Source organism: Marmota marmota, unplaced genomic scaffold (assembly GCF_001458135.2).
Source record: "Marmota marmota marmota unplaced genomic scaffold, marMar, whole genome shotgun sequence".
Lineage (NCBI taxonomy): Eukaryota > Metazoa > Chordata > Mammalia > Rodentia > Sciuridae > Marmota > Marmota marmota.
Window position 1 is genome coordinate 56,466,887 of NW_025999977.1, and position 26,650 is coordinate 56,493,536.

Consider the following 26,650-nt stretch of genomic DNA (forward strand, 5'->3'; position numbering starts at 1 on the left):
CCTGCAGGGCAAGGCAGAGGTCAGCGTCTGACTGAACACTGAAGTGGGCGGATGTCTGCTCACACAGAACCAGGGACCACAGCCTTTCCTGGACGGGGCCTCCCCCACTCCCCGGCACCTTCCCTCAGCTAGGGCACAGAGGGAGAGCAGGCCAGGCTCTGGGCCTCTGGCTCCCGGACTCCTGCTGCTGCCCAGGAAGCATCTCCAGAGGGACACCCTGGCTCTGGACAGAAATCCTGATCTAAGCGGCTTTGAGAAATGGCCAGCAGTGGCCAAGGCTGGGTCTGAGCCTCCCCTCGGGGCCTCAGCAGAGCTGTACGTGGCTTGGCAAGCGCCCCTCCTGCTAACTGCTGGGCCTGGGGAACCTCTGCCGTTCCCGGGGGTGAGGTTGCTCTTGCAGGACAGAACCCACAAGCCACCCTTCCCAGAGTGCTCGTCACACACGTCACACATGAGCTTGAAAGGCCCCAGGAGCTTCACCACTCAGGTCTGCTTCCCACAGAGGGGCCCAGATGATGCCTTCTGACCCGTCCAGGAATGAAGTGCAGAGCAAGACACAAAGGGCCTGTTATTCAGCTCCAGTTTATGTGCCCAGATCAGCATTACATTCAGGACTGAGAGAGAGCGATGCTTTAAAATCAAACATCCAGCCATAAAATGCTCTCTGGCTCCTTCTCCCTTTCAGAGAGAACTGCCTTCCTCCACACTGCTTAGGGACTTGCTAACAAGCTGCAAAACCCCCACCCCTACCCCACCCCACTTCCTTCTCTCACACAGCTGGCTGGTGACACAGTCACTGTCACTTTTGTTTTGTCATCAGATAAGGGCAGGTGATAGGTGTGCACTGCAGGGGTCACTGGTGAAGGCTCTGAAGTAGCCTGATGTGAACCACCACAGGTGGGTGCAGCAGTAGCTCACCCTCTGTCTGCAGTTCATTAGCTCCTTCCAGTCGCCACTGTGGATGGCCAAGGTGGTTTAGAAGGGCCTCCGGCCCACTCAGCTGGGGTGTGAGGGCTGTGTCCTTCTGCTGCCAGGGCCATGAGCCTGGGGAATTCCTGGGTTTGCAGCTTGTCTGTCCCCTGAGCTAATGGAACAGGGCATATGCTGGCCACAGAGTAGCAGGGGCAAGTCTAGGTGGAGAGAGGGCTCTCTGGAGACTCAGCCCCAGAATGGATGACCAGGGGACCCTGAGGCCTCACTGTGCTGTGGAGCCAGTAGCCTCGTCTGCATCCAGGGGGCTAGCTGGAGAGCCTGCTTTCACATTCCTTGAAGCACTGACCTCTAACCCTGACGCCCTGGCTCCTCTAGCTGGTCTGAAATCATGTGACTTAGCTCCACAGAGACAGGGGAAGGGATACTAAAGTGAAGAAGTGACAAAGACAGAATGTGCTTCCTGAAGCTGAAACCATCAACACAGACCAGTGTCATGATAACACACACCAGTGGTCAGGAGTCGTGTCCTGTTCCGGGATCATCAGACCTTCGGCAGACCCTCCTACAATCCCCTTCCACTGCATTCCCACACTGCCTGCCCCAAGTCTTCCTCTGACCACTGTTAGCAACCCAGGAACAGGCATTGGGCTTCTAGAAAGTTCTACACACTGTTACAGCCTCGGGACTACAAAAGCCTGCAGGGCGGGGTAGCCCCCCACAGGGCAGCCTCCCTCAATGGTCACAACCCTCCCTCTGGTCAAAGCGCCTTTGAAGACCTCAGGGTGATGGAAGAGGGAGGAAGAAGATGCCACAAATAGCCAGGAATCTGCTCACAGAAGCCCGGAGAGTGGCTGGAGCCCCCGTCTTTGGTCAATGTTGGCTGCAGATCTCACTTTCAGGTGGGCCTCCCGCCAGAAGGTGAAGTCAAGCTTGAAACTCTCAAAGTGGATCCCCTGGGACACGGGGTTGAAAGTTCCCCCATGGAGTTTACTTTGTGGTAGTCTTTGCTTCTCCACAGCTGGTCAGGGAACGGGGCAGAGAATGGAGACACGGAAAACAGAGGCTGGACACCAACCCCAGGGGGACACAGCCCGTCCACCTTCCAGTGCAAGAGAGAGCGCCCTGGGAAGGCTCTCAGGGCCCAGCAGGAAGGGCTCCTAGAGTACGGGGCGGGGTGTTGTGTGACATGGCAAGCCAAGCCTGCCTTTGCTCCAGGCCAGGTCAGGACCAGCCAAGTTCCAGAGGTTGGGGACTCTGGGATCCGCAAGGCCACCCCATACACGTGGCTTTATGCTCCAAATTTCCCAGTATACATCATGGCTGTGAAGACGAACACAGCACTTCACCCCGGGGAAATGGCAACGTCTGAGGACATCAGTGCTTGCCCTGCCTGACCACCACACCATGCACATGCGTGAAAACATCATTGGGACCCCACACACGTGGACAATCTGGGACCAAATCAAAACCAAAAAGTAAGGCCTGAGGGAAGTGAAAGGTGGCACTGAGTTCACACAGGCCACAGCGGAAGGTGGAGGCCACTGAGTTCACACAGGCCACAGCTGAGGCCTCTTTTCAGTCACCCATGGACAGAACCATGGCTTGGTGCTGCTCTAGTTGCATGAAGAGCTGACAGAGAACAGAAGAGTCAGGTACCCCCTTCCAGGAACTGGGGAGACCGAAAATAAATAAGATAACCAGAAAAAAATAAATAAGATAACCGCTTTGTTAGCTGGCCATGTGTGTTCAGCAGAAAACGTCAGCAGGGCCAGGCAGGGGCCAGAGACTGTCCTGGGCGCGCTTCCTCCAGGGGCAGCAGACACAGTGACAGTTTACATAGGAGACCAGAGGATGTGTCCTTCATGGCACAATGACCAACAGGGCTGTGCCAGGAAGGTACCTTCTACATATACTTTGAAAGAAGAGTACCTAGAACCCGCTGGCCATGTGGGGCTGGGCTGGGAGACGGGCAGGGGGCAGCGAGGGGCTCTGGGGTTTCCCACCTCCCACCTCCACTAGCAGAAGGCAGGGGTCAGGATTCACAGCACCCCCACCTGCCCTCAAGGCCCCTGAGGGCCTCTGTAGGTGCTGGCTCCACGGTACCCTGCAGGCTCAGCAGCAGAGACTCAAGTCTGAGTCAGGCTTTTTTTTGGGGGGGTGCGGGGGCGGACGGTGGATACAGCCTGAAAGTTAAGAATTGTTTTTTTTTTTCTTTTTTACATTTTAAAGATTATGAAACAAACAAGTCACAAGCAAACAAAAAATCAATCGGAGGCCCTGGGGGCCTACACTGTCCACTTTCCTGCCCTTCACAGAAGTTGGCAACCCCAGCTTTCTGAGTCTGGCCTCCATCAGGGAGGCTGCACAGGGCCCAGAGGAGCACTCCTGACAAAGCTTGCACAGTCAGGAAATCCCCCAGAAATCCTCCAGGAGGGTGGGTCAGAGGTCAGGACCAAGGACAGGAAGGGAGCCACCTGCATCCGGAAAATGGCCCAGTATTTGCATAACAATGCGCCTGTGGAATCTGAGCTGCTGGGAGGAGGAGCTGGCGGCTGGGGCTCCTCTCTGCCTCTGCCACAGCTGTGTTCTCACAAGTCTGCACCTTCCCCTCTCACACCAAGCTCATGCAGACCCTGCCCTCCAGGGACTGTTCTAGAAAGAGGACAGCCCCAGGCACAGGCACGGAGCTCCCAGGAGACTTCTTACAGAAAAAGAAAACTGGGGTCTTGAACTCCCCTTCTGCCACTTGGAGCCTGCCAAGCAGCCCACAGTGGGCACACACGAGGCCAATGCCCGTCCACCTGGCAAGCTGCGTCCATCCAACTCCAGTGTCCAGAGCTGGTTCAGGAACATCCGAGGGCACCACAACAGGCCACTCCCGCCAGGACACTCCTGGCTTCCCTGACCTGGACAAGGAGCCCTTTCAGGGCAAGTCTCTTTTCTATGCCATTTCCACACTCTCCTGTCCACCCCTGAACAGAGGCTGAGTGGACTTTTAATCACTCAGTTTTATGACCCACTGGCGCCATGGCTGGGCAGAAGCTAAGACATTGTGTGTCAGGAGCCTCGACCCTTTTCCAATGAAGTAAAGGTCTGAGAACTGTTAAAGGCCCTCCTTCATATAAACAAGCACAATTTGCCTAAGAATCCCCCAGCCACTTCTGCAGAGCTAATGATGTGTTAATGCCACCAATTCTTACGTTTCCCAACGTTGGCTACTCTCCATTAAATCACCCCCTCTCCCAACCGTCTGATCCTCTCTTTAAAACAGCCACCGCTGCAATCGTCCGTCCTCTGTCCCTCCTGTTCACTCCAGAGCCACCAGGGCACCTCTTCTTCCTTCTCAAAAGTGCCAACTCCATCAGGGAGGCAGTATCATGGGCCGACTGCTCAAAAACCTGTTCAGAGAAGAAGACTGCTGTATCTTGTTCTTCCCACTGCTGCCTAGTTAACTAGGTCAGGAAAATACTAGGCTCTTACCAGGCTCTAGTGGGCAGTGCCCGCTTCCTTGGAGGGAAGAGGCTGGCTCCTCCTCTCTGTGGAGCCCAGCAGGACCCCTGCAGCTGGCAACACTGGGGGGCCCCAGACACCTACTTTCTGACCAGTCATGCTTCACAGCCTCTTGGGATACACTTGGGATGAGCTGAAGTGGGTCTGCCTTCCACTTTATATTCTGCAATTTCGTCATCACCAGGGAGAGGGAAAGTCAATCCAATCATCTTCATTCAACAGATTAAGAACTAAGGTTTAAGAAAGATACTAAACAAATCACCCAAAATCCCAAGATCACAAGCAGCAAGTCCGGGATTTGGAGCCCAATGCCCCTCGACACCCACCAAGCTCCAGGGAGCATGTCCCCTGCTCCAGGCTGCGTGGAGCTCAGGAAAGCTCATGATGAGCAGTAACGCCTGTTCCCCACACAAAGGAGCAATTGCTAACGTGTCCCTTTCACCTTTAGAATCACAAGAAGTTGCCCTCTGAGAAAGAGTGGGCATTTCTTGTGACTTTTACACATAAGAAGAAAATCTTTTGCATTAGGGAGTCCACCAGGTGTTCAATAAGGCCTTTGGCTTAAGAAGGTAAGGAACAGGTCATTCAGGGGCCAGGATGCAGAAGTAAACCCGGAGCTCAGCATCCCCGACCACACTTATACAGAAGCCCTCTGCTGTCTTTCCTGGCCAGTGCCAGCCAATGTCTGTCCTGACACCAGGGACACCTGCCATCTCACATGCGTGTCTCCAACCTGCGAGAAGAGGCACCATCCATCACCACATCCTCGGTCAGCACTGAAGCCCAAAGGCCGAGGTTGGATCTGCCACAGCTCTCACAGCCCTGCAGAGACAGCCTCTCTACAACACCCCCGAGCCCCACATCTCTCTCTTCCAGTGAGCACTCAGGAAGGCTCCCACCCAAGGCCCCCTCCCTCGTAAGGGGACCCTACAGCAGAGGGATTCATGAGATGGAGAGACTGCAGCCACAGCTATACTGCAAGCCCCTTCCTATCCTCTTTTCCCAGTAGGCAAGACACCCCCACTCTCCATGTTTCTGGGAATGACACTGAAAATCCACTAGGCAGAACAGCCAACCCCCAAACTTACTCAAAATGAGTTCCGACATGGTGGCAACGACCCCTGCAGGTGCAGAAACAGAGCTTGGATTTCAAGGACATTCCCCAAAAGAGAAGAAGAGCCCAGACCCAGAGCATGGGAGCTCAGATTGCAGAATCCAGCCTGAGCGTCCTGGGCACGAAGCCTGTGCGGAGCCCGGCCTTGGGGGAACTGAGCCTCGTCAGACGAACTGACGCAAGCCTTCCTGGAGGAAAACAGAGACGAAGACTTCCAATTATTCCCAGGAAAACCCCGACGAGGACTGGGAACAGTCTTCAGGGGGAGAAGCACTTGTCTGGGAAGACCCATGAGATCACAAGACGAGAAAGCGTGCTTATTTCCAGCCCCGTTCCACACTGGGTCCGCACCCCGAGGACCTGGTCAGGGGTCCCTGTGCTTGCAGACAGCGGCCTGGGGAGAGGGCACAGTTGCTGAAGTGGTAATGGGTCTAATGGGACCAGGTGTTCTGAAGGACTCTTACTTGGCTCCTCAGTCACCCGAGAATCGTTAATACAAAATCACAGCATCAAAAACAACAAGCCCACTCCGTCCAATCAACGTCTCCTCACCCCAGTCTGTCACACGGCGCTGCCACAGAGGCCAGCTATGAGGCTCCCGAGGTTGGGCAATGATGCAGATCCCTGCTCCCCAGGGCCACAGAGGGCCACAGGCCTCCTGGCCCTCCCCTGGCCTGTTTAGCCTTGTGTCAGGAGGAGGAGGGGCGGAGGCCGGTGCAGACGCCTGGGGCTCCCGCTGACCACACACCTGGCACGCCAAGGTCTCATCAGTCTCTCCCGCTCCCTGGGAACAGTCCGTGCCTCCCCATGGCGCGCACAGTAAATGCAAATCCCACCCAGCACTGACCACCCTCGCTGTCTAGTGCTTGGCTTCTCTCCTGTTATCCTGTTTCTCTCTCCAGAATTGGACATCCAGGAGGGCAGTGTCTTTGGCCTGCTTTGTTGACCACTGTAGCCCAAGAATTTATGCCAGCGCCAACACAGAGCGTGTGCTCCATAAAATAGCCATCAAAAAAGTTTCAGTGACCCTCCAAAACTTACCACGTGGGAAAAACCTGGCCGCAGTGCTAGAAGTCACTTCCTGGGCCAGGGAAAGGCTTCCTAGTCCAGGGAGTATGGAGAGCCCTGTAGCTTTAACTACATGGAACAATGTGCCACGTGGACAGTAAATATTTACTGAGTGGATGACTTGATAACTGCCAGCAATGAGGTGTGATTTTCTCAGCAGCAAAATAAAAATGCTTGTTAAACAAGGACCACTGATGTTCAGAGTTGATTTGGGTCCAATAAATTTTATGTTGAAATTTTCAGAAGGACATTGTCCAGTCACCTGCACGTGGGCGGGTTGCACTTGTGTGGAAAGGAGCCAGCCTCCCTTCCTGAGATGGGGCAGGCCTGGCTCCTGGCCGAGGCCCGCCCTGGGCCAGCTCTGCAATCTTGGCCCTGCTCCTGGGTTCCTCTCTGCACTTTCATTTACTGGTGGGCAGAACGATGGGGCTCGTTTTCCTCCTATAAACTCAGCGGCACATTGTAAAAGCTGTGACAGCTTGGTTACGGTCCTGGAGGAACTAGTAAACACACGTGGCTGATGGCGCCACGGCCTGTCTTGAGAGGCAACATGCAGCACCGCTGGCGTATTTTAAAGTGTCAGATACTTCAATCCAGTAGCCCTGATTCTGGAAGTGGATCCGTGGAACAAGAATGTGGGGCATGAAGATGCTCATCGCAGCTCTTCCCAATATCAGGAATTTGGAAGTGCATCAGTATCTGATTTCAAAAGGGATATCAGACCAGTCAAAACAGAAAAATGGGAACCTGTGTGTGGAAGAACACTCTGCAGTTCTAACCAGGGCCTCCAGGAAGTGGTGCTGGTAGTGGAGGGTGAGCAGAAGAGCCGCGTGCTCACGATGGGGTCACTGCAGATGCAGGGAGACACATGAAGACACTGGTTAGATCGAGAGGTTGCTTTTCTTCCTCGAACATGCCTTTATAGCTATACATTTCAGAAACCACAAAGCCCAGGAAAGTCAAAATGAATAAAAATGCAAAATCTGCAAAACTTATCACAGACAAAAAGTCTCCTTAATATATACAACCTTCAGAAATCAGTAGATGAAGAAGCAACAACTTAATGAAAATGATCAAAGGACGAGACAGGGGTTCCTGATAAAAAAAAATGACCCCAAGTGTATGCACTCTTAAGAGGATTGCAGATTTCACTACATCCAGATGCTGCTCACTAGGAACAAATGTGCAAACACTCAAACCGTCTGGCAAAGCCTTCTGTCCGTGAGGCCCTGGCTAGAGCCACCAGCACACCTCCCGGCTGGAGCGCAAAGCCCTGCAAACGGGAAACAGGGATGTGCCAGCGAATTGCAAAAATTTGCCTTTCCCTCGCTGACCTGATGATCCCCCGCGGCCAACACAGGCAGGCAGCCCTGGTGGTGCTTAGGGCAACACAGAGAGGCTGGAACCAGCCCACGCAGGGGGTTATTGAAACATGCCAGGGATGGCTTGCAGCAGGGACCGGCTCTACAGGAAGAATGAAGGGCCCCCAGTCTCCAGGGCACAGCCTCCTCGCGTCCAAGGAGCAGAGGGCGCTCACATCCCTGCGCCTGCGTGCACCTGCACTCACATGGGGAACCCGGGGATTCTAATGACAACTGCCACCTAATGAGCTGGGGAGACCTGGGCAGGGCAAGAAAGGATGGACACAGATGTCACCACATTCTCAGTATAAACTTTAAATGACTTCAGTCATAAACGTTATGGATTTTTAGAAATAACAAAGATTTTAATAAACATGAATGCCATTATGATAATTTAGAATAAACCGACGCTCTGGCTCCTCTTCTGGTCTCTCTCAAGCCGAGGAATCATGCCTGCTCATTCCAGACTCCACTTGCCGGCTCAAAGTTAGGAAATGTATTTTAGTATCGTATAAATTATGGAGAAAGTTCCAGATGATATTTTGATACACGTTTTCTTCCCTGAGCTGAGTTCCAAAAATGTCAGTGTATCTGTTCTCCTATGAGTCTCTTCCTAATTTAAAATCTGAAATTTATTTTATTGTCAAAAGGTGTGATATCCTTGACTCATCCGCCTGTCAGAGCTGAGGAGTTAGACAGGCGTCTGTCAGATCAGGGAGCAAGAGAGCCAGGTGCCAGCCATCCAATGCGTTTGTTCTTCCCACAAGGGAAAAGGAAGCAATGCTAACGCCAACAGGAAGCAGGAAAGACAATGGGTAGCATATCCGCAGGACTACGGTGCCAACCCCAGCCCTTCATCCCATAGAGCTGGTGAGGTGGGCGTTGTCACCCCCCAGAGAGAAGAAAACTGAGTTTGCTGATGCCACGGAGCCCTGCGTGGTGGAGACAGGGCCTGGACTGGACAGTGTGGCTCTAGCTACTTACCCACAATCCTCTGCATGATCACGCTCTGCAATGATACTGGGAGTGCCATGCAGGAGCCTTGTGCTTCTTAACAACACGAGGCCAGTGCCCAGCTGCCAGTCCTCCTGAAGGCTCCACCCTGCCCGTCACTGCTGGTGAGCAGGAATCAGCCAGCTTCCCTTCCCACCTTCCAATACTGAGCTGGAGCTGGCACAGGACGGATCCGAGACCAAATAGTGAGCACCAGCCACCGCCCCAACAGGGACTGCACCCCTCGATCCTAAGGCCCACGCTCGTCCTTGTACAGGGAATACTGTGCTGCCCTGAAGCCCAGGAAATGTGGAGGCCAGAGGTCAGAAAACCTTCTCTGTAAAGGGCCAGGAGGTAAGTATGTCAGTCTCTGTGGGCCACTGGGTCTGGGTTGCCACCACCCACTCTGACTGAGCCACCAGAGATAGCGAGAGAACCAACGGCAAGGCTGGGCTCCAGCAAAAGTCACTTGGGCCCCCAGACCATAGGCTGACCTGGAGGGCAGAGACGGCTTTCTGTAGTGGTGAGAATCTTATTTTTCCCAGCCTCTGAACAGTGTTGAGTACAGTGACAAAGAAGTGTTATAATTCTACTCCCACGCCCAGAGCTTCAGCCTGCCGCGAAGGCACTTCCCAGTGTGGTCCTTCCCTACCTGTCTGCCAGGGCAGCTGTGCAGGGACTCCCAGCCTGGAACTTTCAGGTGATGGGAAGAGCCTGCTCTCTGGGCCACCTGACAAAAGCATTTCATCTTTTGGCTTGATGACAATATGATATCCTTCTGGTGCCATTCCCACAGAAGAAACAGAGAAAAGTGCAATAGAATTACCCCAACTTGTCTATGACAAACAGGTGACAATCATGGGACAAGAGCCCAAGTCTCTTTATCCACAGAGCCTGAGCCCAGTGTCACAGGTGACACCCTGTACTGGAAAGCTTCAATCTTCTAGGATCAGGGCCAGCAGGTCTGAATCCCAGTTCAGCCACCCAGCCACAGCTGTGGCACGTCGCCTGGTAACCACAGCTCGCCACCCTGGTCTGTCTTAAGCTGTCCTGGATGCACACTGCCCCATGTGATCCTCTCAGCAAGATGGACAAGGAAGCTTTATCCCCATTTTATGGGAATATGGAGGCACAATTAGTGTCACAAAATTAGTAAATATCACAGCCGAGTTTCAAGCCAAAGCAATCCGGCTGTAGACCCCAACTTCTACCGTCTCCTGGGCGTCTTGGTAATGCTGCTGCTGTTGCTGTGGTCACCACACTGCCATCATTAGAGGACTCACACTTGTCGAACCACAACTGACCTCATCAGCCTTCTTACTGATGGGCTTTGCCAGATGTCCACGTTTGCAGGACATTTTCCTCTGGGAGTTGAGGCCTGCACATGCCCAGGAACAGAAGGCTGTCCCTTGTCCCTATCAACACACACAGTGCCCAGCCCTGGTGGGGACACAACCAAGACACAGGTGGCTGCCTTGTTAACTGTGGTCCTAAGAAACATGGGTGGCCAATGGCCAACCCCTAAGGTAAGACAGTTCATATGCTGGAGGCCAGGAAGAGAGGAGGCCACAGCGGGGTTGCCAAGGGGACTCTTGCAGGGCCACATTCCCACCCCAAGAAACAGCATTTAGCCCACAGAACAAGCCACGTGGGGCTGCTTCCGTTCAGTCCCACCCACCTGGAAAGTTGCTCTAAAAAGGAAAACTAGGTTCTAAATATTCAGATTCATGTGCAGTTCAAAGCGTCCGTGGGGTGAACACGGGAAGTTACGTAACCGCTCTGCAGCTGGGGAGGCTTCTCCCACCTTCTGACAGATACAGGAGGAGGCTCCAGCAGTTGAGACCCACTCCGTCCTGCTGCAGGACGGCCCTGCCCCGGGAGCCTGTGCCTAAAGTCCCACTGCGAGTGGGGACGAGGAAGGGAAGAGGAGGTGGGCCGGGAAAGTCAGAGCCCACTCTGCATATGCTTTTGCTGGTCTCGGCAGCAGTGGCTGTGCCCAGGTGCCCTACCTTCTGCAGCTACTTGGCTGAGACGGTGGGCAGGGCTGGGGAGGAAGGACCAACTCCACCCGGGGTCCGTGCAAAAGGAAATGAGCCTCCTCCTTCAAGGCCTCTGCTCATGAACCGGCCCGCAAACTCTCCCTTGTTTAAACCAGCAGGGAAAGACCAGAGAGAAAGCCACATGGAGGTCAAAAGAACCGGACAGGAAATCTAGAAATGTATGTTTTGCACTTTCTTATTGTCCTACAGTGGAGAGCATTCCAGGTCCTACAGAAAGGAGGAGGAGCAGGAAAGATAAGTGGGGAGTGGGAGCTCAATTCACACCCACACCAAAGTCGGTCAGAGCCAGGAGCACCCCAGGCACCCCGCTCTCCAATCCACATTTTTAAGTTTACCCAGGGCCAGAGTCAAACAGCAGAAACCGATTAGGAGGCAGGACTCCAATTCCCAGGTCAGCCTGGTGGCCACCCCACCACACGGAGACACCAGGGTTCTTTGTTTCTGGAACATGTGACCCTGCTGTTCAGCAAGCCGCAGTCCAGTCCCACAGGCTTGTGCCCTGCCGAAATGTGCAGAGGGCAAGAGGTCTGCTGGACAGCAGGGCTGGGAACGTCTCCCACTCATCCTCAAAGTCCATCTCGCTGTCTGCAGACCCTGCCCAGGCACACGGTCGGTCAGACACTGATGCTCAGGCCACCCCACACAGTAGCCCTGGGCATCCCTGAGCCTGGCACAGGATGAGCAAGATGGGAATCACATACAGAACAGCTGGGCACTGGGACCCCACCCTGCCCCTCTCTACCCACCAGGTCTCACAGAGCCAAAGATATTAGCCAGACAAGGGAGAACCAGACAAGGGAGCAGTATAAAATGGGGCAAGCGTCCAGAGGCTGGGCCACAGGAGGGGACACTGCACTCCTGTGCCTGGAGGGCCCTGTGAAGCTTCCTGAGGGGCTGATGTCCAGCCACTGCAGCTTCTGCAACAGGGACAAGGCAAAGAGGCATCAGAGGCGTGAACACAGAGCACAGGGAGCCCGGCAGGAGCACTTCTGCTTCCCCAGACTGTCCAGAGGCTCCACGGGCACCTGCTGCGCCTTCTATACAGGAAGGACCACAAAAAGGGAGAGAGACGTTCAGGAATGCAGGTTAGCGAGAGCCAACAGTGAGCGTGGCAGGTACACAAAGCTTGTGTCCTACAAGATCCGCTCTTTATTTTTTGCAATTAATTTTGTGCACTAAATTTTGTAGATATTATGATTTGGAGGCAATAAGTTGGGCTCAAAAATTGGAGAGGAGGCTGTGGGAAGGTCAGAGAGCACCAGGCCACCAGAGGAGTCCCTGCAGAGGAGGCAAGCGGCCCAGCCTGCAGCTGGTGCAGAGGGAAGGCGCGGCCATCCGCAGTCTGCTGGGTGGTGAGCACCACGGGTTTGCTCTGAGTCCTGAGCATTCCCTGCCCTCCTTCACCCAGACCCATGGAAAGGCTCCACCCACAGATTCCAGGATATTCTCAAGCTGTGTTTTCTAAAGCAAATAAGGAAAGTCAGAAGGTTCTAGACTGTATCTCTTTAGCCCTCAAAGAGGTGGCCCTGAGAGGGATGGAGCTTGACTAAGGGCTGGCCAGGTGGGATGACCACTGCACGAGGCCCGGGTGCCCCAGCCTCGCTGTCTTTGCGCAACACCATCTTGGTCAATAACTTCTGTCTTCAGCTGCGATACCACTTTGTTCCCTGTCAGAATTGCAACACCCTCAGGAGGAACAGCCACAGTGCGAGAGGACAATCAAAAACCAGTGTCCCATAGTCGCAGCATTAAGAGTCCTGAGAGAGGCACTGTCCTCCTGCCACAGACATCAACTAGAGACCCACAGCCCGAAAGCCCCAGTGCTCTGTGAAATGCTAACAGGCGTCCTCCAAAGAAGGAGTCCCGGAGTCCAGTGGGTCAGTGCTCCCAGCTTCAAAGGACGTGCATACCCTTTAATTCATCTGGTCCCCAGCCAGCCCTTGGGAGTGCCCTCAGTGTGCAGCTGGGAGCACAGAGGTCTGCGGACGTTCCTTAACCTGGCTCCACGCACCAGACCCAGAGACAGGATTCCTGTGCAGGTGACTTGCTGGGAGTGTCCTGGGAAAGGCCACAGCAAGGAAAGACCAGGGTCCACCCCCACAGACCACCTGCGTGGTAGAGGCTGCAGAGCGCCAGGGAGCCTGGGAAGCCACAGTCACAGTCTGTCTCTTGTCACCTCCTCTAAGAGGCATGGACCTGGGATACACACCTGCCAAATGTCCCCCAGGCTTCCCTCCAGCCACAGGGGCTCTCTGCACTGATGGGCCCTGGGCACTGAGGGGCGGGCACACCCAGTGGGCCACAGGAGGCCCCACCAGACCTCATAAGTGTCCTCCTTCCCGGTGCTGTGACTGCCACACGCCCCCCCGGGGGGGGGGCGGTCAGGAAGAGGACAGAGCAGCCCCCTCTCTGTACAGGAGGGGCCACGTTTCACACACCACTTCAAAGCTCCAACTGTAGTAACTTCTCTGATGACTTAGACTGTCATTGGAGGGACAAGGACCTACATAGACAGTGATGGGTGTGGACTGATGAGGACCTGGATTCAGGGAGGGACGGGGACAGGGAGAGAAGCAGCAGAGAACTGCCAGGGCAGCCTGTGGCAGGAGGTCTTGGCCCTCAGGGGTGGCCACGAGCCTGGGTGGAGGGAACAAGAAAGCCAGTCTGCCAGGAAAGGGGTCTGCGCAGGGAAGAACCGTGCTGTTCAGAGGACAGGAGGGCCGCCAGGCAGAAATGCCCAGGACGGACAAACAGAGCACCTGCCTCCGCCCACCTGCAGCAGAGCCTTGCAAAGCCACGCACCTGCCCTCAAGACCCGCTTCCCGCCCGGCTCACAGGCCGCTGCCTACTATCCTTCTGACAAACAAAGCTGAAATTCTCCAGCCCACCGCAAAACAGCCTCCAGGTCAGGTCTCGCCCACCAATATTTACTGCACTTCAAACACACAAGGGTGGGGTGGCCAGTGAAGGGAATTCAGCTCCACCTATTAATCTTCACCTTAAAATACGCTCTGGACAGTGGGACGCTTTGGACACTCCAGGACTGGGATTTCTCCACTGGCAATTTATCCAGCTCCCCAAACAAACCTCAGGGACAATTTTCCAGGTTCAGGGGAGACACCGTGGTTACACCAGCGGGACTGTTCAGTCTTCAGTGGTTGTTGTTTTTAATTTCTGCATCCTAGCTGGAAGGTGAGAAAATAGCCAAGATTTGAAAAATAACTACAACCTTAAAATACTCCAGAGATTCTCTGGCCAACATTGTCACCATGGTCCTTGCACAGTTCATTTAGCCACCACCTTCTCCTGCTGTTATTCAGTGTGGGCCTTAGGAAATAAGGCAAACAGTGGCTGGAAGGTTAGGGCAGGACAACTTTGTTAAGTGAACAACTCCATCAACAGTGACTATGTGGTTCCGGCATTTGCTGGGTTTTCCTTTTATCCATTTTGTTTGTTTTTGGTGTGTGTGTGTCGGGGTGTGAACCCAGCAGGGCTCTACTACGGAGCTACTTCTCCATCTCTCTTCATTATAGATGTTAAGAAAGGGTCTTGCTAAGTTGTCCAGGCTGGGCTTGAACTTGCTGTCCTCCTGTCTCAGCCTCCCAAGCCACAGGATTATAAGTCCATGCCTGTATGCCCAGCCCGCCCCTTCCTTCCTTCCTTCCTTCCTTCCTTCCTTCCTTCCTTCCTTCCTTCCTTCCTTCTTTCCTTCCTTCCTTCCTTCCTTCCTTCCTTCCTTCCTTCCTTCCTTCCTTCCTTCCTTCTTTCCTTCCTTCCTTCCTTCTTTCCTTCCTTCCTTCCTTCCTTTCTTATCAATTTATTTTACAATAGGATGCATTTTGACACATTGTACACAAATGAAGCACAACTTCTCATTCCTCTGGCTCTGCATGGTGCAGAGTCACTCCAGTAGGGCAGTCATACATGTATACAGGGTGATAATGTCTGTCTCATTCGACTGTCCTTCCCATCCCCACAATCCCCCGCTTCCCCTCAATCATCTCTACACATTCTTTTCTTTAACGTAGACTTTTCAGCCCTTTCTTTTTTGAATGACACTGAACTTGTATTCTTCTTGAAACCAACATGTGCACCCTGCTAAAAAGCTATGAGGTAACTAAATGAAAATCCCAATAAACATACAGGCAAATTGTCTGTCCATCCACCAAATAAAACCCCGACCATGTGGCAGGTAAAGGAGGGACACCAAGAACGACTGGTCCGTGGCGTGCTTACTTCACTGTTTGCGTGGAAAGCCAGGGAAGCACCTTGTCCGGGACATCCTGAAGATGGAATCCCGCAACACCTCCACATGCACTTGGGGCCTGTCCACTCCACAATGCACTGTTGTCCATCAACTCCACAGGTGCCACCAAGTCACCCGGGCACAGCAAAGCCACCCGAGTTAACTCCACACCGTGTCCTCCCCCTCTAAGGCACAGTCCCCAGACTCTGTAAGAGCCCTGAATACACAGACCTCCCTAAAATCGGGTAACAGAAAGACAACTGTCCTGCCTGGCTGGGGGGTCGGGAGCCATGCTGCCACCTGGCTTGGCAGGCAGCCGGGGGCCACAGTGAACTCCTTCCAGTAAGTCCAGTTCCTCAGCAGGCGCCGGCCCACAGAGGAGTCGGGAACCAGGTTCTACAAGCAGACACAGGACGGGGGCGGGACGGAGGGCGGGAAGCCGGTGCCGGTGCCTGCAGGTCCTCTTCCCGCAGGGCGCTCCCATTTCGCCTTCCTGGACCTGCACGCGCAGGCCAATGACTGCTAAGCAGACGTGGACGTCCCATCATCAACAGGCCTGAGAGGGAAGGAAGTCGGAACAGCGGTGGAGCAGGGGAGACCAGCCACGGAGGACCCACACGCGACGGCCAACGTCCACGCGGTCAGAGAGCAGCCCTGTCCCAGGCCAGGTGCTACCAGCCCTTGGAGGTACAGACGACAGCAGCACAGGGCTGGGCTGATGGGAATGTGCGGCCAACGCTCCAGCTGAGGCTCCTCGCAGCCAGGTGCCCCCCAAGGCCAGGCTTGCATTCTCTGGTGGCGAAGGCCGACGCCTCCTGTGGGCCCAAGGTGTCACCTGCCACCCTTTCAGTCTAGACCTCAGTATCTCCTCGCGGAAGGCACATTTCAGAAGAGGTGTCCTCAAAAATGAGCCACGGCATAGACCCAAAGGACTTAAAATCAGCGTACAACCGTTACACAGCCACGTCCATGTTCCTAGAAGCTCAGTTCACAACAGCTAAGCTATGGACCCAACATGAACGGATAAAGAAAATGTGATATATATATACACATGGAATATTACTCAGCCATAAAAAAGAATGAAATCATGGCATTTGCCAGTAAATGGATGGAACCGAAGACCATCATGCTAAGTGAAATAATTCAGTCCCAAAAAACCAAAGGTCTCAGTGTTTTCTCTGACATGTGGATGCTGACTCACAATAGGCAGCAGGGAGAGAGGAACGAGGGTTCGTTGGATTGGACAGGGGAGAATGGGGGGAAGGGAGCAGGCACAGGAATGGGAAAGAGAGTGGGACGAATTGGACAGACTTTCCCATGTTCATATGTGAACACACAACCAGTGAAGCTCCCATCGTGTACAGCCACAGAACGGAAAGTTAGCTCCACGTGTGTACGGCATGTCAAGACACATCCTGTCACGGATAACCCAAAAGAACAACGTTTTTAAAGTTAAAAAAAGGGAGCCACAGGAAGCTGGGCCTCTAGAGGCCAATGGCCCTCCCAGGGAGGCCTGGCTCTAGCCGAGGTCCGGGCTTTCCTTGTCTCCTGGCTTCTCACGCAGTCACCTCACCCACCCGTCTCTGTAAACCACCTTACAATCGTGTCATCTCCCCTCAGCGATGACACAAAGGCCCAAAAGATCAAAATGGCATCTGAGGGCCTCAACCTGGAGCCCTGTCCAGTCGATCCCTGACGCAGTCTCTGCAGAGGGCCCGAGCCCTGGGCGAGGGACAGGGCTTCACCCTGCCTCAGCGGGCTGACTGTGGCTGGTGAAAAGACACGGCAGGAGTGGCCAGGTTAGTAAGCCTCAGGGACTTCCAGATGCCACCAGACACTGCAATGAACACCGTTTCTGTGGCATTGTACCCAGCCTGGGAGTCCCCTGGCGAAAGAGCACCTAGTCCTAGGTGGCCCCACCAGGAACGCCCACACAAGAGGAAGCGGGCTTCCGGAGAACAGGGGCGCTGCCCCAGGAGTGGAAAGCAAGCCGGCAGGAGGACAGAGCGGACAGCCAGGTGCTCAGGGAAGACTGGAGAGCCTGCAGGGATCCTCTCCCAGGCCCCGTGGCTCCTGAAACAAAATACGAATCATGTCCCTACTGTGCAGACCTCATCTCTCCAGATCATTGACTGCTCAGGTTTGATCCCTATCAGACCTTTTTAGACACCAAGAGCTCAACTCCCAGAGCCCTGGGCACAGCAGGACTCAGGAAAGGCCGGCCAGGTCGGCGTTCTAAGGTGAAAAGCACCCCGGACGGGATCCATCTCAAAAATACCTCCACCCTCAGAAAACATCCTGGTCTTTCCTGTCGGCCCCCGATGGTGCACAACGGTTATCACCATGACATCTGAGTGCAGTGAGGCCGAAAAACAGAATCAGAGCAGAAATCAAATACCTACAAGACAACCGTGGGCTGATCAACCTCAGGTCAAAGACAGCGCAGCATTTATTATTTTTTCAATTCCAAAGGTTCACCTGCTGTCTTAAAAAAAAAAAAAAGAAAGAAATGATGTATGAAAGACAAACCATAAATCCATGAACCAAGAAAGACACTCAGCAAACCAGAGTTCGTTTCAAACAACAGAGTACGCTTAAAAAGAAAGAAAGACCTTTATTCACTACCAAACTTGTGAGTGTACACACACACACACACACACTTTAAATTGGCATCATACTGACCAATGACTTCACACAATCACTTCATTGCCAATTTCAAAATCAAGCACAGGCCAGTACTCTCGTCGGTTTCTTCCTGCTAAAGGAAGTAAACAAGCCTCTTGTGTGTAAGCACAGCCCGAACCCTGCAGCGGGTGAGCTGGCAAGAGACGTGTGTGTCCTCACAGCCCCACTCTGGCCCAAGCACACTTGCCAGGGACTTCTCAGAGGTGGAGGGGCTGCAGATTGTCTGGCATGGCTGACGCCTCCTGTGAGTGAGGAAACCGAGGGTCCAAAGGGAGAAACATGCCTCTTCCAGGAGGGAGCTAGACCAGTGGCTCTTCTGACTTCCATCATCTTTTCTCTGCACTTTGATACGTGCAAGTGACAATTGTTTGCTCCTTAAACTCGAGATGGCGCTCAGTTTCCTGGGTGATGTGTTGCGGTACTTGCTGCCCACAGTACCTCTGTGGCTGCTCTTGCTGACCCAGAAGCCCAATGGACTCGGTTCCCTAGGGACAAAGCAAAAACTCTCTCCTTAGCCGGCAGCCAACTGCAGCCAGGCTCACTTAGAATAGTAAGGCCGACTGAAGAGGGCATCTGGAAGCCCCAGTGCCCGTGGCTCTGTGCAAAGATCCCATTCCAGACAGGTGTCTCCTCGGACCGCCTTCTCTGGCCCACTCCAGGGGAAACCAAGAAGAATCCAGAGCTTTGCGGAGCAGAACAGCAGAGCAACACGCTCTCCCTCTCCTCCTCCCTCCGGTGTTTCCACCCAGCTCTGCAGCAGCTCCACTGCCACCCTCCCAGACACCAGGGCAGGCTGCGCATCTCCACAGAGCCCCGGAACGTGAGAGCTGCGAGGGCTCAGGAAACAGAGGAGCACAGAGAGTGAGCGAGCTCCTAGGAGGGCAGATGCAGGTGGCACCTGCAGATGAGACACCAGCCCTGTGCTAGTAAGTCCCGAGAACCCAGGAGCTCTGCCCTGGGTGTGCACCCGAAGCCTGATCCGTCTCCGGAGCTCACTCTAGAATCCTGCTGAGGTCTAGGCTCACCTTTCCCTCCCACCACCTCCCACCTCCTGTTTCCTTTCCATATTTTCCATCTCCTGGCAACCCCCAGACATCCTGCGGGAAGAACAAACTGTGAAAGTTCCCAACCTGCATGGCACCAAGCCCCAGAGAGGGGTCCTGGGAGTCCCAGATGGGCCGGGATGCTTCTGAGTATCAGATGGCCAGCCTCACCCCTGGGTTTGGAGGCCCTGTCCTCCCCCAGAGGGGCATTCAGGATGGGTCTAAGGGTGTTCCTGTGTAAGCTTCCTCTGTCCCCTGCTCGTGGGCAGGAAGGGAAGCATCAGAGGAGCAAGGCTGCTGTGCAATGACCCCACGCGGGCTGTCCTGCAGGAGGGTCTGAAGTGCAACTAGGAGGCCCAGCAGCCAGAGAAAGGGCAGGTCTCCGCACGGCACCCAGGGCCTTCCAGACGGGCCTGAATCTCAGCCTGCACACCCCAGCTCCATATCACCACGTCACCCAGGAGACACCAAGCCCCGGTCCCAACCTGCTGCTCAGACATCCTTTAGCGGGTGTGTGGGGCAAGCAGCAGCTTCTTAATACCAAGCTCTACTGTTTGCTTTTGCAACATGGGCACGGAAGAGCCAGTGCTGAGGCGAAGGCCCGGGGAGAACAGGCAGAGCTGTGCAAACTCCCCAGAAAAGGGGCCTGTTAAAGGAAGCACCAGGGACATCCCGGGCAGACCCTTACCCACAGGAGGGCAGGCCTGGACCTGCCCCCCATCGAGAGGGTGGATCAATGAAACATGTGAGTCCAGGGTGGTGTCTGCCTCGGGGGTGAACCGATCCAGGCACATGTGTCAATGCCATGCACACATGGCCACCGGAGGTCCTCATCAAGAAACAGTTCTCTAAATGATGTAGTTGACTATAGTCATCACAAAACTGCAGAGGATGGTGGCTTTTAAACTTTCTTTAAAAAAAAAAAAAAGCCTCCCAAATATTAAACATAAACACGCCCCATCATAATTGCAGGTGATTCAGGAAGCAGCTGCGTGGGGCTGGCTGTCTCTTATGGTTGGGTGAAAATATCAGCCCCCCTTTGGTGCCTGGGTGACAGGAGGTGGGACCATGAGCCTTCAGGCTTCCTTACAGCCAGGCCCTTGGACAGGAGAGCTAATTCCTGGAGACCATGCAGGACAGTAAACTGTCCACATGTTCACAGTGAGCCTGCGTGGGGACAGAGGGTAAGCAGCTCAAGGGCCCTCCTGCTCAGGCACACCTGGGCCCCTGGACAGGCAACCGGCACCACAGGCCTTGGGCCACCTGGGACAACAGACAGCCAGTGCAGGACAGAGAAGCAGCCCGAGCAGCAAGGACATCGTGGAGGAGGGAAGGGCCCAGGTCCTCCACCCCAGCTCAGTCACACACGATGTTTGATTCAGGGGGAAAAATGCCAAAACGAAACCAGTTTGTGAACCCGTGGCCCACTTAGCACTGAGAGCCCTGCAGAGTGAACACACTGCGATTTCACAACACCATGTGGGCCAGGGTCCTGCAAAGGCAGTTGGGCCACCTGCCCCGAGGGCCAGGACCCTGTGGTTGGAAGAGAGGTGGCAATCTCTCAAAGTCCTGTGCTGGCAGGTGCCTTGGGCAAAGTGGGAACCGCCCCAGCATCCGTCCAGGCCCAGGCCTCTGGGCCTTCTCCCCCAGACTCCACAGAAGTATCCTGGGACTGGGAAGGAGCAGCCAGTAGGGACCCTCTGGGAAATCAATTATGGTCACATGGACTTTCCCAGAATAGTGGACCCAGAGGTTGTGGTTTGGCACAAAATAAGCCACATCAAAGTCCCACAAACTGACCACTGTGATTCAGGAGAGAGGCTGCCACGTAAGCAGGCTGGAGGTGTGAGTCACCGCCTGGGGCAGATAATGCCACAAAAGGAGCCTGAGCCACCAAAAGCACCCTCGATGGGCCACAAGGCTTGGTTCTGTAAATCAGTACTAAGGGGCCAGGGACCCCAAGCCATGGGGTCTGAGGCTTGCTTTTTAGAAAGCTGCTTGAGCCAATGTACAACGTCCTTTTTTCTGTCCCTAAGCAGTGATAACCAAAGAAGAGGAAGTAAACAAGACAAGTGTATCCTTATTATAAACCATTCCTTTCTGCTCTTCACCAGGAGTGTCAGCCCAGAGTGGGGACATGCAGATGGCTGCCCAGGTCCAGCCCAGTGGTGATCAAGTTCCGGCTTTCAGGGCAGACTCGGGCCCGCCACGCGGTGACTGCAGAAGACACACCGTCTTTCTCAGTCGCCCTGTGCTTCCATCTCTCATCTGTCACTTTCCAGGGCAACGTGACCACAGCCCTCCAGCAGCCCATGTGCATCCCTGGAAATCCATCCCGAGCCCCACCCCAGTCTGTCACTGCCTAACTAGATGCTTCCAAGATTAGGCAGCCTCAGCGGCAGCCCCAAAAGAAACACCAAGGACCCAATAAGGAGCTGCTAAAAACAGACACACGGGGACTGAGTGGGCAGGGAGCCTGCAACGGGCCACGGCACCTCCAGGCGACATACAGCTCAAGATTGGAGAGTCGGTAGGAGGAAGCAAAGACACTTCTTTTACTTAAAATAAAAGCATTTTTTCCAGGCATGGTGGAGCACGCCTATAATCCCAGAGACCCAGGAGGCTGAGGCAGGAGGACTGCAAATTCAAAGCCGCCTTGGGAAACTTGGTGAAACCGTGTCTCAAAATAAAAAATAAAAAGGATTGGGGATATAGCTCAGTAATAGAGTGCCCTTGAATTCAATCTCCAGTACTGAAATAATAATAATAATAACAACAATATTAAGCTAATTTAAAAATCTTTAAAATGCATTTGAAAAGAGGTAGCTCTGAGAATATGCCTCAGGTGTTCTCGAGGCTGTCACAAGAGGCTCACAGCTGAAGGCTCCCCAAGCCCAGGGACTCTGAGAGTCGACCGAGTCATACAGTCACACAAGGCAGGGTGCCCACTCTCCCACCAATGCCACAGCTCTCTGTGCAGCGTCTTTTGAGCCTAGGACTACCAGTGCCAAAGGGGACACCACTGGACCAGTTTCCTCTGAGCACACATTTGCTTCTTTCCAAACAGCCACACTTTGCACACATATCAGGGGATTAGAATGGGGTATTTTTAAAATGCAATTACTGGGGCTGGCGTTGGGGCTCAGCGGTAGAGGGCTCGCCTAGCACACGTGAGGACCTGGGTTCAATCCTCAGCACCACATAAAAAATAAATAAGTAAAATAAAGGTATTGTGTCCAACTACGACTAAAAAATAAATATTAAGAAAATGCAATTACTTCGTTCAGCAAACATTCACTGAGTGCCTTCTAACATCCCAGCAAACTCAGCACCTAGCAAATGCATGGCTTCTGCACGGAACTCAGAGCCCAGTCACAGCTAGGACATCCCTGGGAGCAGGGGCGAGGGCGTGGTTTCAACAGAGGCACATGGGACCGAGAAGGGGTTTCTCAAACAGACTTGCTCTCGGGAAAGCTTTCTGCAGACACCTGACCAAGGAGGGAAAGGACAGCTATGGCCTGTGGGTCGACGGTGGGTCCTCCCAGTTCCCTGATGGGGAAGAGCTGAGGGCCTGGGAGGTGAGGATGCACCTGGACCAGGAGCTACGGCCCAGGAAGCCACAGATGGAGCTTTCAGTAGAGTGTCCCTTAATACACTGTCATTTAAGAATGAACCTCTGCAGCATCGGGGCAGAGAAAACAGAACTTTGCTGAGGTGAGGAAGAGTCTAAGGGGCTCGGCGTGTTTTCCTCAGCACAGGCATGAGGGGTGCACACACACCCCAAGCCTTCCAGGGTGGAGGGCTATTTTCGGATTGAAGCGGAGCAGCATCGCAGGATAACACTAGATGAAAACAGCACCATCGAGGAGAAGGGAGGTCCATGGGAAGCAAAGACTCTCCATCTTAAGAGATTTCCAGACTCAAGACCCAACTGGAAGCTACCATGAGGCCAGGGGCTCTTCCAGCAGCCCCGGACACCTCTGCCCTGCCATCCGCAGTGTGGGCTAACAGGAGCTGCTCTTCTGCTAAGGGCACTGCCCCAGGATCCACGAGGTGACTCCAGAAAAGAGATGAAAGACAGCGCACAGAGGGGCCCACGGAGGCTGGAGCCGAGGAGCCCAGGGCCTCTACTCCACGCCAGCACCTCCAGCTCCTGCCCCCTGCCTTGCCACTCTTCCCCGTGCAGACTGTATACTGGATGGTGACCATGCTGAGAAAGGGGGCTGTCTTCAACGGGTTCACTGGAAAATAAAGCCTACTACCTTGCATCTGTTAAAAAAAAATCCAGAAAAAAAAAAAAAAGCAGAAATAGAAAAGAATTTGCCAGTGGGCAAGCCCGGACTCCTTGGTGTCAGACAGTCGTGCATGAATCAGACTGCCCATCAACACGCGGTCTGGGCTATTACTGGACCCCCAGTGAGCTCTAAAAGGCCAAGGAGGAACCTCCGTGTTTTTACCAGGCCCCACAGGGCTCACAGCCTTGTCATATTTTTATAGCTTCTTTCAGGGTCAGGTGCTGTACGGATTTTGTACTCACTGTGCATTTAACTAGTATTTAAGTGTGCCGATTATAGCTGCAAACACACTTCTCTTCCAGTGTGTGGTTGGAGAGGTGGAGGGGGAGAAGCTTTGGAAATTTACAGCCCAGAAATAGCAGTGGTCTGTCTGCTCGAGGAGAACCAGCTCCTCGGTGACAAACCGCGGGTGCTCCGCAAGGCCGGCAAACACCGGGCACAGGAGCACAGGGCTTCCGTCCCTGCGCTCTGGGACCGAGTCCCTTCAGGGTCCTCCAGGCTGGACAACACCCCAGGACACCAGGGCAGCTCGGAGGCTACTGGCCAGCAGTGGCCATCCGACCAAAGTGTCTAGACATGTGCTGACCTGAAAGGAAATAATTAGAAGGGAAATGTGCCCATCGTTTCCTAAGTGGCTTTGTGTGGGGCAACAACTCCACCTGGTTGTAGAAATAGGCCATAGGCAGCAGGGGGCCTGGACGGGGCCTGGGGGCCCTGGACTCCGGCCTAACCCTGGTGTAACCCTGCCACTCCTCTGGCTTCGGGTTTCTCCTCTGCTGAATGTAGGCACCGAATGTGATGCGAGCTCTCAGGGTCCCGTGGGTTCCCTGGCATGGCATGGGATCCAAGCGTGTCCAATCTGGGCCTGGCTGGCATTTTGCTTTAACTCAATTTTAAGACAATGGCTTCCTGTGGAGAAAGGGCCCCTTCTCCACTAAGCCCCAAGGAACCCGTGAAACCCTGCACTGAACAACTCAGTGATCTGTAAGCCGAACCTTCTCCAACCCTACATTTAGACTCCTGTGAGCCGTACAGTGAGTCATATAGAAGCAAAGGGCCACGTGCTGATCCTAAGGGGCCCAGCCTGGGGCCACACACACCCGACAACCACAGGCAGCAACAAGACCAAGAAGTGCCCCGCAGCTTCAAGTCACTAAAAACAAAGAGGGAAAAAGAGGTTTTCGAAGCATACTAGTTATCTGTGTGGGGAGGGAGGTCATGGGTCTCTCCACGTGTGTCCACACGATTACTCCAAAAAACGAGGGTAACAAAACTACCGAATAAATGAATCCAGAACACACTCGTAAATGACTCATGTTCACACAGCTGTGTTCCTTCTGTTTGTACAATGGATGTGGAAGCCCCCTGCGCCTCGCACAGATGAGATCTGCGTCATCCATCTGGTTCACATCAACCAAAACATAACTTTTTTCCACCCTGACAATCTGATATTGCCTAGTCATTGACCGTCCACACCAGGGTCAAGAGAAACAGCAGCAGAAGGTCTCTACCCGCTTGGATGCTGTGACTATGGACACAGGCTTTGGACCAAGGAGCACGCGTGAACCAGGCCTGTAGGAACAAGGAAGAAGGGTCTGTTAGGCTCCCTGACCACCACCCCCAACCCCCGGGAAATAACCAGCCACAGAAAAACTGAAAAGCACACAGCAGCAGATCCCCCATGTCTTTTTGCCAACCACAGAGTTCAGGGCCTTTGTGCTTTGGGAGAAGAAAGGAGTTAAGAAATTTTTAAAAATTTTTTTCTTTAATTTTACACATGGTAAAATTTCAGTGGTATCTATTAGAGAAGAGAAATAAAGTGTATAACTCCCCAACTGTAAAAGGACAAAGGGAACAAGAACACAAAGAAACAAATGTGTTCACAAAGAAAAAAACAAGAAGATCATATGGAGAAAAACTCCAAACATATAAGACCATGAGAAATAAATGGATTAGGCTTGACAGCAAAAGAAAGAAATGTGAAAGCTGGAATTTTGAAAAAGAAAGAAATATATGAGGATCCAGAAGAAACAGGAGAGCAGAAGTTGTAGGGTAGAGGAAAATGCCGGTCAAAAATAATTAATTAAATAAGCCTTACAGCCAAAAAAAAAAAAAAAACAGGGAAACCAGAGATACACTGTGATAAAAGTTCAATTCATTATGAGCTGTGATAACTCTGACTGCATACACACCAATAGCTTTGAAATATGAAAAGCAAAAATAGTAGAATTATTGAAAAAGGATCAACTCACTGTCACACTGAGGAAATTCAGAATGCATTGCTTAATATAGCAAATGTGAAAAGTGGTAAAAATACAGAAGACACACACAAAAAAACACCGTAAACAATCTAGATTTAATAGACACATAAAAACCCACAGTCAATAAGCTGAGAATTCACAACACATAACATTTACAAAAACTGACATTTTACTAGGGCAGAAATGAGCACTCAGCAAATTTCAAATGACAGGTACCATATGGACCATGTATCCTGTCCTCAATGCAATTAAGATAGACAGCAATAATAAAAAGATTTTTCATGTTTAAAAATCCTAAGAATTATCAATAACTCATGATATAGAAGAAATTATGGAAATTTAAAAATAAGAAATTATGGAAATTTAAAAATTTAATGGAAATATAAACTTAACAAAACCTATGAGATGCTATTAAAGCAGTACTGAGAGGGAAATTCATAATCTTAACTGCTTATAATAAAAGAAAAAGAGGGTTAGAAATTATATAGCAATTTCCAGCTTAGGGAAGCAGAAAAGAAACTACAGACTAAACACAAACAGAAAAAAAGCAAAGACCCTTAAGAGATAAGAATAAAATCAAACACCCACACACACACACACGCAAAAACAAACAAACAAACAAACAAAAACCAGTTACATGAAAAGGCCAACAAATTCCAAAGCCCAAATGTTCTTGTAAAAATAATAATGAAACATACACTACCAGGCAAGTTGGTCAAGGAAGAACAAAGACAGACAGTCTATACTGGATTTGGCATGAAAAACAGAAAAGATTTAAAACTCTATGTATACACTCATGCTAATTAGCATGGGAAGTAAGGGACTGTGCATACACCCTAGAAAATACAAGAAAACTGTCTCCAGAGAAACAGGAGTGCAAGGAACCACATAAGGATCTGTGTAAGCTCTAAAACCATCGACTAGTCAGAAACCTTCCACAGAGAGATCATGAGGTCTTACTTTCAGTTGCATATTACCAAAATTTCAAGAGCAGATAATTCATATGATACACAAAACCTTCTGGGAATGGCGGAAAAAGAGAAAATGAGGGGGGGGGGGTAGAGAGAGGAGAGAGAGAGAG

The 26,650-nt window shown here is 52.7% G+C and overlaps 1 protein-coding gene across 4 annotated transcripts in view; it reads right to left on the reverse strand.

Moving 5' to 3' along the window:
* The window catches only part of Rnf144a (ring finger protein 144A), a 74,696-nt gene that overhangs the window by 36,720 nt on the left and 11,326 nt on the right, over positions 1-26,650 (reverse strand). The window contains exons 1-2 of one of the 4 annotated variants that reach the window (XM_015480008.2): positions 6,599-6,708; positions 5,532-5,745 (exon numbers count right to left, since the gene is read on the reverse strand). The exons of 2 other annotated variants lie outside the window; for them this stretch is intronic. In XM_015480008.2, the coding sequence (XP_015335494.1) occupies positions 5,532-5,550 (19 nt within the window). In that variant the 5' untranslated portion in view covers positions 5,551-5,745; positions 6,599-6,708. Of the gene's footprint in view, positions 1-5,531; positions 5,746-6,598; positions 6,709-26,650 lie in introns of those variants that run through there. One more of the 4 variants, XM_015480011.2, reaches the window with a different exon arrangement.